Raw genomic sequence first — 18170 nt, forward strand, 5'->3', positions numbered from 1 at the left:
TGTGGAGAATGTGTCAATTTTTAAGAATGGAAAATGACACATGAGAGGAAGGGGGAAAAAATGTACAGAAATGAGCACCCAAGCCAGATTGATGGGACAGCATAACCCCCCAATTTATAGATTCAGAAGTGTTGGTCCAGTCAGCAAATGCCCACAGTAGGTGGAAGGAAATTCATTTGCTGAGGAAGGATCTCATCACACCACTCACACCTTCCTCTGCACCCAGTGAACATTTGCTCCCTGGACGTTCTCTGACAATGGTTCCTCGGCATAAGAAATGGATTTCCTTACAGAAATCTTGGATCATCCCATTTATTTCCCAGACTCTGGAACCTTGAAAGATTTACTTCTTTCTCTTCTGATTACCTCTCAGCTGCATGGTGGATCTGTCTCTGGCTGCCCCAACCCTCAAAGACCAGAATCCCAAGGACTATGAGGATCATGACAGCCATCCCCATCCTGATGAGATTCTCCACTGTGTGATCCTGGTTCTCTGAGGCTGTGGTTGTGGACAAAGAAGTTACAGAGGTTAGTGATGTTCAAAATTCCCTCAAGATAACTAAATGTCTACCCAGGGCCCCTATCTTCCCTGGATAGAACTTGACCCCTCTATTTTTAGTGCTATGACTTTGTCCAACTGTCTTGAGTTTGGGTGTGTTCTAGGATGGACTGAAAGTCTCAAATGATCCTGAGAATGGAAGAAGAGAAATTGGATGTGTGCCTGTGTAAGAGAGCTGGGTGTTTCTTCTGAGTTCCACTTTCTCATTTACTGTAAACACCCATCGTTCTCATCCTATAACCTCATGAAGTTCTGGGATGGGTCTTTCCACTGGCATAGCTGGGTTCCCTCTCTTATTCTTCTTTAAAATACATTCATTCATTCATTCATTCATTCATTCATTCATTCATTTACTTGCTTACTTACTTACTTACTTGTTTACTTACTTATTTAGTTTTCATCCCAGCCACAGGTTCCCCTCCCTCCTCTCCTCCCAGTAACCCCTCCCCACCTCCCTCTGTTCCCACTCATGAATCCACTCCTCCATTTCTGTTTAGCAAAGGGCAGGTCTCCCATGAGTATCAGCAAAACATGGTATACAAAGTTGCAGTAAGACTAAGCACCTCCCCATGTATTAAGGCTGGACAAGGAGACCCAATATGGGGAGTAGGGTCCCGAAAGCCAGTAAAAGAGTGGGAGACAGCCCCTGTTCCCACTAGGAGTTCTTATTAGACTCTTGAGCACCAACCACTCTGGAAACAGTAGAATAAATTGGAAAGACATTCTAGGAATGGATCCCTGAGTCACTGCACTGAGCAGCCACAGCGCCATTCTGAGTGTGGCATCTCTGGTGTTCAGACTTAGGTTCTCAGTTTGGGGTGATTTCCTAAAGGAGTTTTTGCTGCGTGTTTGTTCTCTTGTCCCACTTAGACCTCCCTTCTCTCCTGTGATCTGTTCTGAGTACCCAGGGACCACCTAGTGGTGGTCAAGGAGAAACTAACTTATAGTCTCTCAGAAATGAGATATGGTTTCTGCTAAGACTGAGAACATGTGTCTTGTTCATAAACTTTCCCTGATGTTCCTTCCCACATCAGACCAAGAAACGTCTCTATGTCCAGTTCAGGTAGGAGCACATCCTTCTGATGTAGATTTCCTACATCTCTTTTCTTTCATATATCATGTGGGAAATGCAGGACCAAGGTGTGGGGCAGAGTGTTTGCAGTCCTGGCCCTCAAAATAAGATGTGAAGTGAGAGAGAGAGAGAGAGAGAGAGAGAGAGAGAGAGAGACGAGAGAGAGAGAGAGAGAGATACCAGGAAAGAGAGTAGATGGTAAGTCACTGAGCTTTCACCTAATAGCTCCCCCAAAGGCATGTCCAGCTCACACTAAGCATAGATCAAGATGGACATATCTAACTCTTAATTGTGTCCTCTTTACAAATACTAGTTATCGAGACAAACAGAACAGCTATATTGTGAGGAGAGAGTGGTTTAGGTCTCTCATCACTTTAGGAGTCTCAGGGGCCAATGGTGGATTGTCCCTGGAGGTCCTGTCCCTAAACCTTCTCTTTCAGATGAGCACATCAAGGGCAGGCAGAAGTCATTCTTAGCTGTCACCCCTCAAAAGAGGCTGAACCCATTCATTCTCAGTTCCTCAATTTCACCCTGAAGTGAAATGTTGCAAACTTCACAAAGCAATAGATTTTGATTGGGACTGCTGGATTTTATTTTGCTTAACGTGATCATTGTTATGTTCAGATTCTCATGACAAATTCTGTCTGGTAGGAATGAGCTATGGATGTGGGTCTGTTCTGAACAGAGGGAGAGCATAGTAGGCTTTGTAATTATTACAGAAAGGTCACCTCCTCCCATGGATTCACTGAGAGCAAAGGTCTGAGAATACTGATAAGTGGAGAGTGACGAGCAGAGGTTGTCACTGGGGACCGGTTTCTGCTTAGTATCCTATATCTGTCTGTGGTCTCCCCAATATGCTCTTTTGGACTACATGAAACCCTTCTCAGTTCCCTTAGAAGGGACTATAGCGAGCATTCCTAGAAATATCCATGTTGGCCTCCACCATCATGAGGGTGAATATTCATCTGGTTGAACTTCAGCAGCATTTGTAACCCCATCCTAGACAATAATTGCTGTAAACGGAGAGTGCTGAGAAACGACTTCAGCTCAAAGAGATCTGGATCATCTCACCTGGGACCATGATGTCCACAAGGCCACTGGCACATGACAACAGATAAAGAGATGAGTTGAGGTCTCCATAGCACCTAGAGATGCCTCTGAGAGTGGAGGTCACAGAACTCAAAGAGAATACTCGAACTATGCTCCATGATCTAGACAGAAGAAACCTGAATTCCCTGCCATGGCCCTGTGCCTCATCCTTGCACATGGAACTACCACTGTGAGACAGATCCACTATAGAATCAGGTTCTGGAGGATTCTTCTGTCAGAAGAAGTCACAGCCAAGGCCAACACTGAAAGAAACTTAAAGGTGTGGGCCACACTTCTCCCTTTTATATGAAGATTATCAGCAGTCCAGAAACAGAAGGATTTGTCCAAGTCAGCATCTCCAGAAGCAGCTGTATGAAGTCCATAATTAGCTGTTGTCCACCCGAACACCACATTTCAATAGGGACTTTACATAGACCTCTAGGGCCTGACTCCACGCAGCTGAGGAGTGTGTTCTCACGACCTTAGTGGCAGGATGGGGAAGTGAGTGTCTGGGTTTCCCTCTAGGGCCTGAATCACGCAGCTGAGAAGTGTGTTCTCAGGACGTTAGCGGCAGGATAGAGAAGTGAGTGTCTGGGTTTCCTGTTCTCCACCTCACTCACTTGGCCCATCCTCCAGGCTAAGCCTAAACATATCTCTCTCTCTCTCTCTCTCTCTCTCTCTCTCTCTCTCTTCTCTCTCTCTCTCTCTCTCTGGATGCCACCTTCTGTAGCACAAACTAAACCCTGGGCTTCTTGGGTCTCTGTTGGGATCTCTGTTCACTCGCACATCACAAGCTGAAGTGACTGAGACATGAGGACTTTTCTGGGCTAAGAGCTGTCAGGCAGCCTGGGGATGGAGCATACTCCCTGCACTGAGGTGCCTGATACTCACCAGCTGTTGGCATAGGTCTTGAGGGTGGTGGGCTGTGGGCTCTAATGGATCCTAGGAAAAAGAAGAGTAGGAGGGTGAGGTTTAGATGCTAACTCAATGCCCTGCCTCTGCACGCTCTTCTACATATTCCTTGAAACCTCCCCAAGATGCTCATGCTGTCTGACTCAATCCTAGACTGCAATAGAGGATGGAGTGGACATTACTGGAAGGACCGCTGCTGACATCCACTTCCCTGTCAGGGAAATCGCCTTCTGACTAACCTTCCTATGGTCCCCTTAATCCCACCCAAGTCAAGGGCTCTCCTAGGGTTTGAATTGTAAGTCACCTGAGAGTTCAGGGTCACCTTACCTGAGACCGTGAGCTCCACGGGGCCACTGCCATGTGACAAGAGGTAGGGAGATGAGTCCTGAGATCCATAGCACCTGTAGATGCCTGAGAGGTCAGAGGTCACAGCACTCATGGAGAATTCTGCCTGGAAATCCCAGACATGGAACTTTGCTTTTAGTCGCTGGGGTTGGTGAGCTGCTCCCTCCTTGGACAGAATGAAAGTATCCATCTTGTATGGTGACTGACACAGCAGGGTCACGTTGTCCGCAGAGTGTACTGTGGAGTTAGGCTTCACTGAGAGGGAAGGACTGAAGGGAAGCTGACCTAAAGAGAAGAGGGATGGTGAGAGGCTGCCTTCAATGTTCTGAGCTGACACCTCACCTGTGTCTGCCCTGAGCACCTGGGACTCTGTCTCTTTTCTCTGACTTAGCCCATCTCCTGTTCTCCTGCCTCTGCATCTGTTCCCGAATAAGATCCCTGTCCCTCATCCCAGCCATCAGCTCCTTAACTCCCCCATGAGAACCCATGCAGAGGTTAGGTACCTGAGGGAATCTGTTTTGTTTCTCACCTGTGATCAGGATGTCCAGGGGGTCACTGGAGGCTGACCACGCAGAGGAGAGGTTGTGTGCACCATAGCATCTGTATTGGCCTGTAGTAGAGCTGCTCACAGGGCCCAGTGTGAAGTTGGCCAAGGAGAGGCCAGCCTGGGTCCACTGGACATCATGCTGGGTGAAGTCAGCTCCTCCCAACTTGTACAAAGCAAATCTGTCATAGTTGATGTCAGAGCAACACTGCAGGGTGAGGCTCTTCCCAGGGTCCAGGATCTGGCCTTGGTGAGTCAGCAAGGACGGCTTCTTGGACAGACCTAGAGGGAAGGTGTCAGGCTAGTGATTGAGGAGCTGTTTTTACCAAACACCATACCCTCCCTTCCTGCCCTCTTTATGCAGAACATATATTTCTGCATCCAGGGTCCCCTGACACCAGATGGTCACAGCACTTCTGGAAGCACCCACAGAGCCTGGCTCAGCCTTGATGATGGGTTTGTGGATGTTACCTGCAAGGAAGTAGGAGAGAAGGAGGTGAGTCTGTCTGAGAGTGTCACAGAGAAGGTCACTGTAGTGCAAATTCTAATTGGTCTTAATAATAAAAACCTAGAGTCAGATATTGGGGTAAATGCTGAAAGATGAGAGAGACAAAGGAGCCAGCCATAGCCACCCCTCACCTCACCAACTCCTCAGCCTGAAAGGGGCCAAACTCCTGTCTCCGCCCATCTTATATTCCTCTCTCTGCAGAGCCGTATCACTTCCTATCTCCACCTCCGTAGTGCTGGATCAAAGGCATGAGATCCCAAGTGCTGGGATTAAAGGTGTGTGCCACCACTGCCTGGCCTGTATGGTTAACTAGTGGCTAGCTCCGCACTCTGATCTCCAGGCAAGCTTTACTTGTTAGAGCACAAACAAATAACCTAGTGCATGGTAGAGAGTGGGACACATGCACTCTAGTGCAGCATTCTGAGTCAGCAGCTGAGTGATCAGAGCTACACCACAGTGTCATAGGCCACAGCATCTGTCCTTCTCTGTGCTTTCTGTTTTTTTTTTTTTTTTTCTTTTTTTTTTTGTTTCTTTTGGTACATACTAGATCTCTTCTATCTCTTGTGTACTCTCCCATCTGGTCATCTAGCTCTGTATCATTTCAGCATCATTATAGGGAATGTTCCTCACCTGAGACCAGGAGCTCCAGGGGGTCACTAGGTTCTGACCACACCTATGGTCTGTTCCTGTTAAAGCTGTAGCATCTGAATGTCCACCTTTGGCTGGAGGTCACAGGGCCCACAAAGAACAGGGCCTGGAACTGTCTAGTATAGTAGTTATACTCTGAGTCCCGTGTCCAGGAGAGCTTCTGAGGTCCTTCCTTAATCATAACAAAACTGTGATATCCCTGCCCAGAGACACACTGGAGGGTTACATGTCCTCCTTCAGTCACCACAGGGCTGGGCTGGGCTGACAGGCTGGGTTTACTGTATAATCCTAGGAGAGAAGGAGGAATCAGTTAAATGTTCTCAAGGTCTCATTATCTCCCATGATATGAGGTGGGGGGCATTCTTGTTAACAGACCCACATCTTGACCGTCAAGCCTGATTCTGTGGACCCAATGTGTTCTCTCACCTGTCACCACCAGATCCAGGGAGTCACTGTACTCTGACCACCGTCCATCATTGATTTGATATTGACAGCGATATCGTCCTGCATGTTTTTGGTCTATTTTTGAGATTGAGAATTCTGCCTTGTTCTTAGGATTTTGTAGAAACTCTATGGGCTTTAGTGTTTGGATTTCCTCTTTGTAGAGTCTGTATGCTTTGGCTTCTGTGGTCCCCTCACACACGAAGTTCACTGTAGTCTGCTTGTAGACCACGGAGTCTGGCTGCACTGTGAGGATAGGCTTAGGGAGGTCCCTGCAAGGAAAAGAGCAGCTAGGACCCAGGACAGCCATCAGATTGCAGCTCCAACCCCAGCCCTCCAGCCATCCCCAGGGGCAGCACACATGTGTTGTTCTCCATCCTCACTGCCCAGGCATGGCTGCAGGAATGATGAGAAGTGAAGGTCAGGACATCTGCAGACACTCACTCACCTGCCAGCACTGGGGTCCCCAGGCCCAGAGTCAGTCCTGGAAGAGAGTTCCCTGTGAGAGGTTTGTCCCTGAAGCTTAAGCAGGTCCTCCCCTCTGCAGAATCTCCTGAGACCCTGGATTTTCCTGATGGGCCAGTGCTGGGCTGTGGGGCAGCATCAACCCTAGACCACAGTATCCCCTCCCCATCTCCACATCTCACCCAGACAGAGCAGGGCTGTGAAGGTGAAGGTCATGGCATCTCCTCCTGGAGGCTGCAACTGTGCTCATGGGCAGAGCTACAGAGACTGTCTGGAGGGACAGGAGACACAGGGTGTGGTCTCTAGAGGCTGGACACTCCCATGACATGGTTGTACTGGAGCAGCCCCACAGGAAGGGGAAGTGCCCTCCTCAGGCATCAGGCTCTGACTTCTCCAATTCTTTGATGGGTGACATTTCCATAACCCCATCAATGTCTGTCTCATCTATCCTCATCATTGCCAGGACCAGGTGATATCAGACATGTCTGAATATTACACATAAGAAATACAAACTCATGCTGAGCGGTGGTGGCGTATGCCTTTAATCCCAGCACTCAGGAGGCAGAGCCAGGCAGATCTCTGTGAGTTCGAGGCCAGCCTGGGCTATCAAGTGAGTTCCAAGAAAGGCACAAAGCTACGCAGAGAAACCCTGTCTCGAAAAACCAAAAAAAAAAAAAAGAAAGAAAGAAATACAAACTCACATGTGGGTTTGCTTGATTCCTTTTCGCAATTTTTTGTTTGTTTGTTTGTTTTTGGTTTTTCGAGACAGGGTTTCTCTGAGTAGCTTTGCGCTTTCTGAGCTCACTTGTAGCTAGGCTGCTCGAACTCACAAGATCGCCTGCTCTGCTCCGAGTGCTGGGATTAAAGGCGTGCGCCACCACCGCCGCTTCCTTTTCGCAATTTTTATGTGAAATATTTCTTTATATCCAAAATGTTTGCAGGTTTCTGTGAAGGGTTCACTGTGTACACCTGCATGGAATAAAATCTATAATCCTCTTCCTCATAGTCTCAAGTGCTGGTTATAAATGTGCACCACTATTTCTGGTTGTTTGTTCTTTTTTGGTGTGTGTACTTTCCATTACAACTTTAAATTACACTTGTTTATTTATACTTATTCCTTTAAATCACACTTATTTAATAATAATAAATTACCCTTATTTTTTCTTTATGTATGTATATTCACATGTGCCACAGTGAAAGGCCCAAGCAGACGCCATAACAGGCTGTCAGTCTTCTCTCAGAGATCAGGCCTCAATTTCAGTTTCCTGAGACTTGAGCAAGCAGTTTCTGGGAGGGCCGTGAACAAAAGACATAGTCCTTGCAGTAGCTCCCTTCCTGCACGTACTCTGACTGATCAAGGTTTAGCCAATTGTTTACTGTCTGGGACACTTCACGAACTTAGAGCTGTGTGCATGAGTCAAGAACAGAGCCTGGGCCACTGAGTCAGCCCCCACAGTCAGTACAGTGCTAGGCCAGCCAGCCCCCATGGCAGCTCAAGGACAAAGCCTGGGCCACTGAGTCAGCCCCCACAGTCAGTACGTGCTAGGCCAGCCAGCCCCCATGGCAGCTCAAGGACAAAGCCTGTAACTTGTCTAGGCCTGCCCCAAAATGGATAACTGTAACCCCAACTAACCCTAGCCAATTAAAAATTGCTAACATGATTGCCACTTGCACAAACCAATCCTGAGTCTGTTCCTATGTAGTCTGTGGACCCCAAGCCCACTTGCTTTAAAAACCCTGCCTCATTGCTACTGGGGTCTCTCCTGCTCTGCTGCTGCATCAGATGGACAAGGAGTCCCGAGCTAACTAGTAACAATACAAAGACTCTGTTTTTGCTTCAGATTCGGTCTCTTGGTGGTCTTTGGGATACTCTGGGTACAACATTTGGAGGTTCCACTGAGATCCCCAATCCCACCACAACCACCCTCTGTTGAGTCTTACGGCGCCTATTATCATAGGTAACTTTTGGATTTGCCTGGCAAGCTTTTTTGGTTTCTGGTTTCTGTTTCTGGCCATTTGTGGCAATGGGAACTCTGTCTATGAAGCCCCCATAAGATCTGTGGGTGGATGCACTGGTGGATGGTGGGTTAGGGTCTTGGGAGATGTCCCAGGGCTCTTCTGGGGGGGTCAGGAGACCCTTCTGTTGGGGATTGGATTCCCCTGGTTCCTCTGAAGAGGCAGAGTGGGTCACTGAGTGGGTCATGCCAGCAAACTGATGTCTTTGTCTTTGTCTTGGTCTCTGTTCTGACTGTTATTTTGTTACTGTTCTGCTCCATGTGTTTCAGGGGACTGGGTCCCCCTGACTGAACCCAGATAATCAGGTAGCTCCTGCCAGGTGGGGCTTATATACTGCAAGAGAGGCCATCTGCTACCAGGGCTGGCTAATCACAATGGAGGCCGTCATCTCAATGCTGATGTACCAGTACTTGGATTGTCTGTGTAAATGTTATTTGTTTCTGTCTACTAACCTCCCTCATTTTCCTGGAAGAATGGAGAGAGAGGCCCAGCAAGGGTCACCTCCCTCCCTCCGTAGCTCTCTCGATATCAGGCCTGCAGCATGAGAGGGGGCTGGTCTCAGTCTGCAGGAGAGGTCTGCAGCCAGCCAGCCAGCGGCTCTCACAGAGGGTGGCGGTGCACGCTCTCTGTACAGGCAGACAGAGACCAGAGCTCTGGGCAGGGGATGGAGCCTGCCTGCAATTGACAAACACTGTGTGAACGCTGAACAGAGAATCTGACTTTAGTCAGAGGAGTTAACAAAACTTTTTTTTTTTTTTCAGGAACACTGACATCCAAGAACACACCCTGGGCCCACATCCCCCTTCCTTCCTCCTAAGCCAAGTTCTTCTTCACTGTGGTAACCTCAAGGTCTCTTCTTCCAGGTGGCAACTCTCCCTCCTTAATCCTTCTCTGTCTGATACTGCTTGAAAAGAAGTGTTGAATTGCCAGACAAAGATACATTAGATTTGGGTAAAATTATACTTTTGTTTCCACAAGTAAAGAAAAATACATGGATTTTGGCCATTTGAGTTCAATGGGTTACAAATTCTTGCCACCATTTAAGAGAATTGGTTACAAATTATTATTGTTTAAAATAAGAAAAAACTGTATCAAATTCCAAGTAGAGGATAGCTCGATGAATTAAATAGAAAAAAAAAAAGATGTTTCAGGATGTGATGTTTGTATAAGAATATGAGGGCTTGAGACATGAGGATAAAAGTCTGAATAAATGATTTTTTTTGGTTTGAGGAAGCAGTTTAAGATATAAAATGTAAAGGCTTAAGTATGCCATGAGGGTTTGAGTACGCGCTGTCTTGGGTCTGAGGAAGTAGTTTGGGGTACAAAAATGTGGAACTTTAACTAAGTCGTGAGTAAAGTACAGTTTATGTGGGATCTAAGATGTAAAGGCTTTAGGTATGGGAATATAAAAAGATTGTTTTGGGAAGAAGGAAAGTAGCTTAAGACATGTGAAATGCAGGTTATTGGGATGTGTAAAAGCAGGTTATAAAGGGCTGAGGATGAAAAGGCTTAAATAGTAATAAAAGAAAATGATTTAAGATGTATAAAAAAAGAAACATGTTCCCGATTTCTTTCTCTTGCTATTCTGCTGTTACATTGAGACTCCAAAGGTTCATAGTTCTTAAAAATGTCTGTCTACTCTGTAGGTGTGGATGAAAATGTGGCCACATGCATGTTTGGTTTTGAATGTCTGAGTTTGCATGTCCTCTGTGTTAGGGAATACAAGCTAATACTAGTCGTCTGGCTATCCAGATACTAGTTTAAAGCATAAACTGTTAACTCTTGTTTAATTATAAGCTATTTAAAGAAGAAAAAAACAGAACCTGAGAGGTCCATTTGACTAATATATCTACAGGATAACAAATTAGCCCGGTTATTGTTACCAGACTTAAAGATGTTTTCAAGATTAGGCCTAGATTTGTTTAGCTCTGATATAGTAATTAATAGATAATGGTCCTCAAACCCGCCAAAGATCTGATGAATATGGCGTTTACATTAGTCGCTAAAGCCCGCACTCTGGCTCAAGTCTCGGCGCCTGCTCTGCGATCCTCCTCTTCCTCACTCTGCTGCTCTGCGGTGTGAGGAGGCTGAATCCTCTCTGCACTCAGTTGGTGCCTTTCCTCTCTCTCCGGCCGCTCCATTTCTCTGGTTTGGCTGCTGCTGCTCAGCTCCTGTGGGTGCCTCGCCTTTCCCCCACGGCATCCCCCAGCCTATGGTATTTCTGCTCAACGTAACCACATTCCTCTTTTTTTTCCATTTTTTTAAGAAAATTTCTATTCACTTTACATACCAACCACAGACCCCACCTCTTCCCTCTTCCCACCCCCCAGCCTTCCCTCCCAAGCCACCCCGATCCCCAAATTTTCCAAATCAAGGTCTCCCGTGGGGAGTCAGCAGAGCCTGCACACTCAGCTGAGGCAGGTCCAAGCCCCTCCCCGCTGCACCAAGGCTGTGCAAGGTGTCACACCGTAGGCACTGGGCTCCAAAAAGCCCGCCCATGCACCAGGGATGGATCCCGATCCTCTGCCTGGGGTCCCCCAAACAGTTCGAGCTAAACACCTGTCTCCCGTATCCAGAGGGCCTAGTCTAGTCCTATGGGGCTCCACGGCCACCAGTCTACAGTTCATGGGTTTCCACTAGTGTGGCTGGTCATCTCTGCACGTTTTCCCATCATGATCTCGACTTCCCCTGCCCACAGAATCCCTCCTCTCTCTCATTGATTGGATTCCGGAGCTCAGCCTGGCACCTGGCCGAACCACATCCCTCTTTAAAAATTCAGCTGAAAAAGAGAAAACTCTTTGCCTGACTCTTTGGGCCGTTAACTCACCACGAACTTTCTGACCGAGTATACAACTACCCAGAAGGCCTGGGAGAAGAGCTGTATAGAGAGCAGCTTGACTTCAACGCTGAGCCACCTTGGGAACCCAGCTGATGAGGGATAGGGGCGTTCCGTCTCCTAACTTGTCCATTTTGGTGCATATTCTAAGACCCAGACATAGGCTTGGTGGCCCGTCTCTTGTTTTTCCTGGTTTATGACTTTCGGCTTCGTGGAGTACGGATGAGATGAAAGGATTTATTGGCGATGCAAACTACTCCATCGGCCTGCTGGATGAAGGAACAAACCTTGGAAATGTTATTGATACCCTGACAGGAGAAAACGCTTTCTTTGTGGGGGATCTTGGGAAGATCGGGAAGAAGCACAGCCAACGGCAGAACGTGCGGCTCAGATAAAGCCCTTTCCACAGGGAAGTGCAACTCCACCCCACTGTGCTGGAGATCCTGGAAGCTCTCAGAACTGGATTTGCTTGTTCCAGCAAAAATGAAATGGCTCTAGTGTAAGAGTTGGGTGTGTCTCCAGAAAACATCATTTACGCGAGTCCTTGTAAGCAGGTGTCTCAGATAAAGTATGCAGCAAAAGTTGGAAGAAATATCATGACATGTGACACTGAAATTGGAGAAAATTGCAAGGAATCACCCAAATGCCAAGGTCTTACTACGCATTGCAACCGAGGATAACATTGGACGTGAAATGGTAACATGGAGTTCAGCACTACACTGAAGAACTGTAGGCATCGTTTGGAATGTGCCGAGGAACCTGATGTCCCGATAACTGGGGTTACATTCCACGTTGCAAGTGCTTGCAAAGGATATCAAGTATATGTGCATGCTCTGTCTGATGACTGGTGTGTGCTTGACATGGCGGGAGAGTCTGGCTTTACAATGAACATGTTAGACATTGATGGAGGCTTCACAGGAACTGAAAGTCAGTTGGAAGAGGTTCATCATGTTATCAGTCCTCTGTTGAACATCTCCTTCCCTGAAGGATCTGGCATTCAGACAATTTCAGAACCTGGAAGCTACTATGTATCTTCTGCTTTTACACTTGCGGTTAATATTATTGTTAAGAGCATTGTTGAAAATGATAAATTTTCCTCTGGAGTAGAAAAAACAATGGGAGTGGTGAACCAGCCTTCGTGTGTTACATGAGTGATAGTGTTTATGGTTCCTTTGCTTGTAAACTTTGAGGACTTAAATACCATTCCAGAGATTCACAAGAAATACAAGGAAGATGAGCCTCTGTTTACAAGCAGCCTTTGGGGTCCATCCTGTGATGAGCTTGATCAAATTATGGAAAGTGCCTTCTTCCGAGCTGAATGTGGGAGATTGGCTTATCTTTGATACACTGAAGCAGAGTCTTTCCACAAACCATCTGCTTTTGATGATTTTCAGAGGCCAGCTATTTATTACACAATGTCATTCAGTGATTGGTATGAGATACAAGATGCTGGAATTACTTCAGATGCAACGGTGAAAAACTTCTTTGCAGCTGAGCCAAGAAGACAGCCTTTCCACTGAAGCTTAAACGGGCATTAATGCTTCTTTAGATCTGAAGTCGCAGGTTAAGCTTGTCTGGTCTACATTTCAGTGTGGGGAAAAAATTCAATCAATCTTTACTCTGTTAACTACCTTGGAAACAAATTCATAGTAATAGCTATTTGGGGAACAAACAAAAATCAGCTTTCATCTATAATTCATTGGGGATAATGAAGGATTTAAATAATGTATCCAGATTTAAACAAACCAGTTTGACCCACCCCTTAAGCATTTAAAATAAAATATGCAACAAAATGGATGACTTAGTGGAGATGGAAGCCCATTAAGTGGGTTCCCCATCAAATCATTTACATACAAGTACACAGTTTTTATAATAAGGGTTCCTGTTAAAAGTCTTGTAAAGTTGATGTCTTTCATCCAGATATATCACATGTGAGTGGAAGACCAGTGTGACTTTATTAGATATATTTAGTGTATTTAGAATGTGTAAATTTGTGCTTTGAACTGTAGTTTAATAAATGTAAAATTGCATCATAGTATTTGTCGTATTTGACCTAATGTAACCCTTATATGATTGCAATAAAACTTTGTGTAGATTTCACTGTTTTTTAGGCTAAAACTTTGGGAAGGGGGCTAGCTAGCAAAGGGAGTTTTGAAGTAGTTGTGTGTATGGTCTGTTTTGAGGGTTAGTTTTCTTTATAGCCCATTTAAGTTTGGTTTGGCTCAATACACTTTTAGTTATTTAATTAGTAATTTCAGTAAAAGTGTTTGGTAAGCCATTGTGAAGTTGAGATTTATTATGGAGAGTTGATGTGCAGTAAGCATGATGTTTAACAATTTTAACACCAGAAATGTTAATCCTGCATAAAGCGATTGTAATAATGGTAGGTGTTTCTGTATAGATAGGATGCGTAGAGTACTTTAGTAGACCTTTGAGTTACAAATCTTTTGGCTGATAGAGATTTTATTAAACACTGAAAACTTGGTGGGGAGGGGAATGAGACTGCAGAGGACTGCAGAACCCCGACCTTAAAGAAGGGCTATGTCTACTTCCAGAGTCCCGAGGCCCCTCGCACAGACATTGACATGCAGAGGCTTTGGGGAGGTGAGGCACACTCTCTTCAGTTGCTCACCTGTAATGGCATCCAATCAGAGGGGGTTGTTGTTGCTTTGAACCTGGTCCTTTAGTTTCCTGTTATTATTTCCCTTTTGTTCAGCTTAGTAGTTCTTTCTGTACTGAAGCATGGTGGTGGGGAGGGGGTCAGCATCAGTAACCTGACACCCTGGCCAGGAATTTGCTTTGTTCACTGCTAGTGTGTTAATCCTAGGTCTCAGAATCACAGTAGGAATGAGACAACTCACAGGGGTCACGTTTCCTCACTCTGTGTTCACAAGTGGAATTTCTGTCCCCAAGAGGAAATGTGACTTCACTTTGGTGCCGACGGACAGAAAACTCTACCTGTGCTACACAGGTGTAGTTTGGGATACACTTAAAAAGCTGGTTTTTACACCTTGATTTCAAGGTGGAAAGAAATTGATCACGAATCTCTAATTTCTTTTCTTTTTATTAAGAAATTTTTTCATTCATTTTACACACCAATCAAAGATCATCCTCTTCCCTCCTCCTGCTCCCCAGCCTCCCCCTCCAAGTCTTCCCCCTACTCCCCTTCCCCACAAGAAGGCAAGGGCCTCTCATGGGGAGGCACATCCAGTAGAGGCAGGTCCAAGCCCTTTCCCCTGCCTCAAGGCTGCACAAGGTGTCCCATCATAGGCAGTGGGCTCCAAAAAGCCCGCTCATGCACCAGGGATGGAATGAATCTCTAATTTCAATCTCAAACCAGTAGGTGCTTAGTATTTTTGATTTGACTGTTGCCCACTTGAATATCATGGGTTATATTAATTAGAAAAAGAACTGAGAGCCCCAGTCCATTGTCATCTAGCTGCCCTTGGACTCATTTCCAAGGTGTAGTAAGGGGTTTTAGTCAAAATTCCAAGCTACCATGTAACTTTGAACTAACGAGGAGGAGGAATTGTTCCTTACCTGCTTCGTATTATGCATTGTTGTGGTCCAGAAACACCAAAACTTTAAAAGGATGGTACAACTTGAGTCCTTGGCTTGACTGTGCAGGTTTGAGCTTTGTGGCACATCAATTTTGCCATCTGCATAGGAGAGTGGTTATATGTAAAACAGCCCAAAGCTGCAAATCTCACCTGTGAATGATAGGTAAACTTAAGAGTGTCTGTACTGTATTTGAAGACTGTTTGCCATAAATCTAAGTTAAATCTACGCATTTCAATCTGGAATGCTTAAGAATAATTAATGTAAAATCTTTTTATATAATATTGTAATCTCAGTTCAAAACTTAATTGAAATTATAAAACCCAAATTATTTCTATATATAGTAAATTGAACTGTAAAGGTAAAAAAAAATTTGATAAAAAAGCTTTCTATAACAGAGACTCCCAACTCCTAGTAATGACTCCCAAGGTCTCCAAAGAAGATATGGAATGACATGAGGATGCCACCTGAATTGTTGACAACACTGACCACTGGGCAAGATGCCCTGAGTCAATACCTGCTGCCAGGGATCCGGCCCAAAATAGACAATGTTATGGGCCCAGCAGCCAAGACTGATGCTGTCCTGACACCTGTCCTGCCAACGCTGTGAAGACTACAGGAGCCTGGGATGATGGCGGTCTGGGTAATGGATAGTCTCTGTTGTTTTTTAAATAGATTTGAAAGTCTGCACTCAGGTACAATGTATCCTTCTCAGATCTCTGATGGCACTGATGACTAGACTAGCTATAGCTTCGTCAGCTTAGAAACATCAGACAACCAGAGACTTCCACAAGGTTGCAGTCACCTTGTTAATTAATTGATCAATGAATTAATTAATTAAAGCTACGGGCCAAAGACATTTCAGTCCAATCTATACCTGGCTCTCTAGATGAAAGGAATGTACATGGTTTTAACCCAAATTTGTAACTTTTGCTAGGACTCAAAAATATGAGTCTACTCCTGTTGTTTTACAGATACCTGTTACCTGCTTTTTCTACAGTATGGATTTCAATGCAAATTGATAGTACTGCAATTACTGAGACTATGGGTCTGAAAGCTCCAAATAAATTCATAAATTTTAGTTCCTAGTTTATATCTGTCTCAACAGGTTTCCACTTGGCTGACAGACACATCCAAGCATCATTTGCTGGTGACAACCTACCCAAATGACTGTGAGCCCTGAACTTGCTGAAAGCTGATATGGACCAGTCCAGCCAATATACATATCATCTCTTCAGCTGGTCAATAAAATGTTCCCTCCTTGCCTTTGACTAACATTCTGGCTCTCCAGGGCCATGACAACAATGCCCCAACATCAACAGGAAGTAATTACAGAAGAGAAAAAAATCGCCCTTGTTTCCCTCCCTGGAATGTTAGATCAAAAGGGAATTTCTTGTCATACAGAACCTGAGATAAAGTAATAACTGGTCCCCATTCTCATTTCCAAGTTCCTTCAGGATAAGGAACTCTGTCAGCCATCACAGGGCTTTTGGCCCTTCTGCTTCTGCTAATTACTGTTGGCTCTTATGTCATCCATGCCTTAACTAAATGATAACTCCTGTCTGGGTACCACTAAACTGAGGATGCTAGAATCCCAATATCAGCCCCTGGACCCATGACACACTTGCAGATGGCAACAACTGAATAAGGGGAGGCTCACTTTGCTGTTGATGATGGAAACCTCTTACATCCTGGTCTGATTAGTCTTTAAAATAATCTACTACCCTGATGATAAAGTCTTTTACCAAAAAGAAACATCTCCAAGATGGGAGATGATATACTACTCAAGGGAGGAATGAACGGACCAAGCAGATGCCATAACAGGCTGCTCAGTCTTCTCTCAATGATCAGGCCTCAATTTCAGTTTCCTGAGACTTGAGCAAGCAGTTTCTGGGAGGGGCATGAACAACAACAAAAAGAAAACAAAAAACATAAGTCCTTGCAGTAGCTCCCTTTCTGCACATACTATGACCACTCCAGGATCGGCCAATTGTTTACTGTCTGGGACGCCTCACCAACTTAGAGCTGCGTGCGTGGGTAATGTGAATGTGCGAGGCCAGCCAGCCCCCATGGCAGCTCAAGGACAAAGCCTGGACAAGTTCAAAAGTGGATATCTGTAACCCCCAACTAACCCTAGCCAATTAAAAATTACCAATGTGATTGCCATTCACATAAACCAATCCTGAATCTGTTCCTACGTAGTCAATAGACCCCAAACTCCCCTTGCTTCACCCCCTTCCTCTGCTCCCTATACCGGCCCCCATTGCTACTCAGGGTCTCTCCTGCTCTGCTGCTGCATCAGATGGATGGAGAGTCCCAAGTTAACTCGTAACAATACAAAGACTCTGGCTTTTGCATCGGATTTGGTCTTTTGGTGGTCTTTGGGGGACTCTGGGTACAACGACAGCACATGCATGGCAGTCAGAGGACACCTACAGAAGAACAGTGTTCTCTTTGCATAATGTGGGTCAGAGTCAGGACTGAAGGTTGGCAGCAGCACTCATACGCTGGTCCATGTCACTAATCCAATCTTAGCATCACCACTTTCCTTAGTCCTTCTGCTTCAGGCAAAAAATATTCATTGTGTCCCAGGAGTCCTGGGCCAAACAAGGTCCCAGCGTTATTTGACTATCTTAGGGCACAGGTTGTTGGTGTGGCCATCCTTTTTCTTGAGGCAATTGACCACACAGGGTTGCAGATGTGGGCAGCACTTGTGGGCAGCAGTGCATGGACTTGTCAGAGTTGTGTTTCTGAAGAGACTAGCAAAGGGATGGCCTTTTAGGCCACCACACAGGCACAGCACCAGGTGAAGTGTGGGACTCTTTTTGGACCTTGCTGTTGGCAAGGGTGCAGCTACCCTCCATCCGCTGGCAGCAAATACCAGCTACTGCTGGTCAGGTGGGATCCCTTCCTTGTCTTTGATCTTGGTCTTGACATCCTTCATGGAGTTGCTGGGCTAGACCTTGCAGGTGAAGGTCTTGCCCTTCAGGACGTTGCCAAATCTGTATATGTTGGTGTCTGCATGGCCACCTAGTTGAAGAGACAGAGAGCTCAGTAAAAATGTTTTGTTTCCTTTCATTTTGGGTGCTAGGGATTGATGGCAGGGCCTCCAGTATTCTACTGCCCTTGAGCCATACTCCACCCCTGAGCCACACCCACATTATCCTGTAATTGTAA

At 45.7% G+C, this 18170-nt stretch overlaps 1 protein-coding gene and 1 pseudogene across 1 annotated transcript; one reads left to right on the top strand and one right to left on the bottom strand.

The window, feature by feature from the left end:
• Window positions 1-218: 218 nt before the first annotated feature.
• LOC114688035 (leukocyte immunoglobulin-like receptor subfamily A member 6) lies at window positions 219-6888 on the bottom strand. Its single transcript, XM_028862659.2, is given in 8 exon segments — window positions 219-499; window positions 3612-3662; window positions 3960-4262; window positions 4507-4803; window positions 5660-5965; window positions 6104-6390; window positions 6567-6602; window positions 6766-6888. Coding segments are annotated over 8 exon segments (1485 nt in total). The 5' UTR covers window positions 6834-6888; the 3' UTR covers window positions 219-362.
• A 4592-nt stretch (window positions 6889-11480) lies between these two features.
• LOC114688034 lies at window positions 11481-13098 on the top strand (annotated as a pseudogene).
• Window positions 13099-18170: the final 5072 nt, after the last annotated feature.

This window comes from Peromyscus leucopus, unplaced genomic scaffold (assembly GCF_004664715.2).
Source record: "Peromyscus leucopus breed LL Stock unplaced genomic scaffold, UCI_PerLeu_2.1 scaffold_1310, whole genome shotgun sequence".
Taxonomy (NCBI): domain Eukaryota; kingdom Metazoa; phylum Chordata; class Mammalia; order Rodentia; family Cricetidae; genus Peromyscus; species Peromyscus leucopus.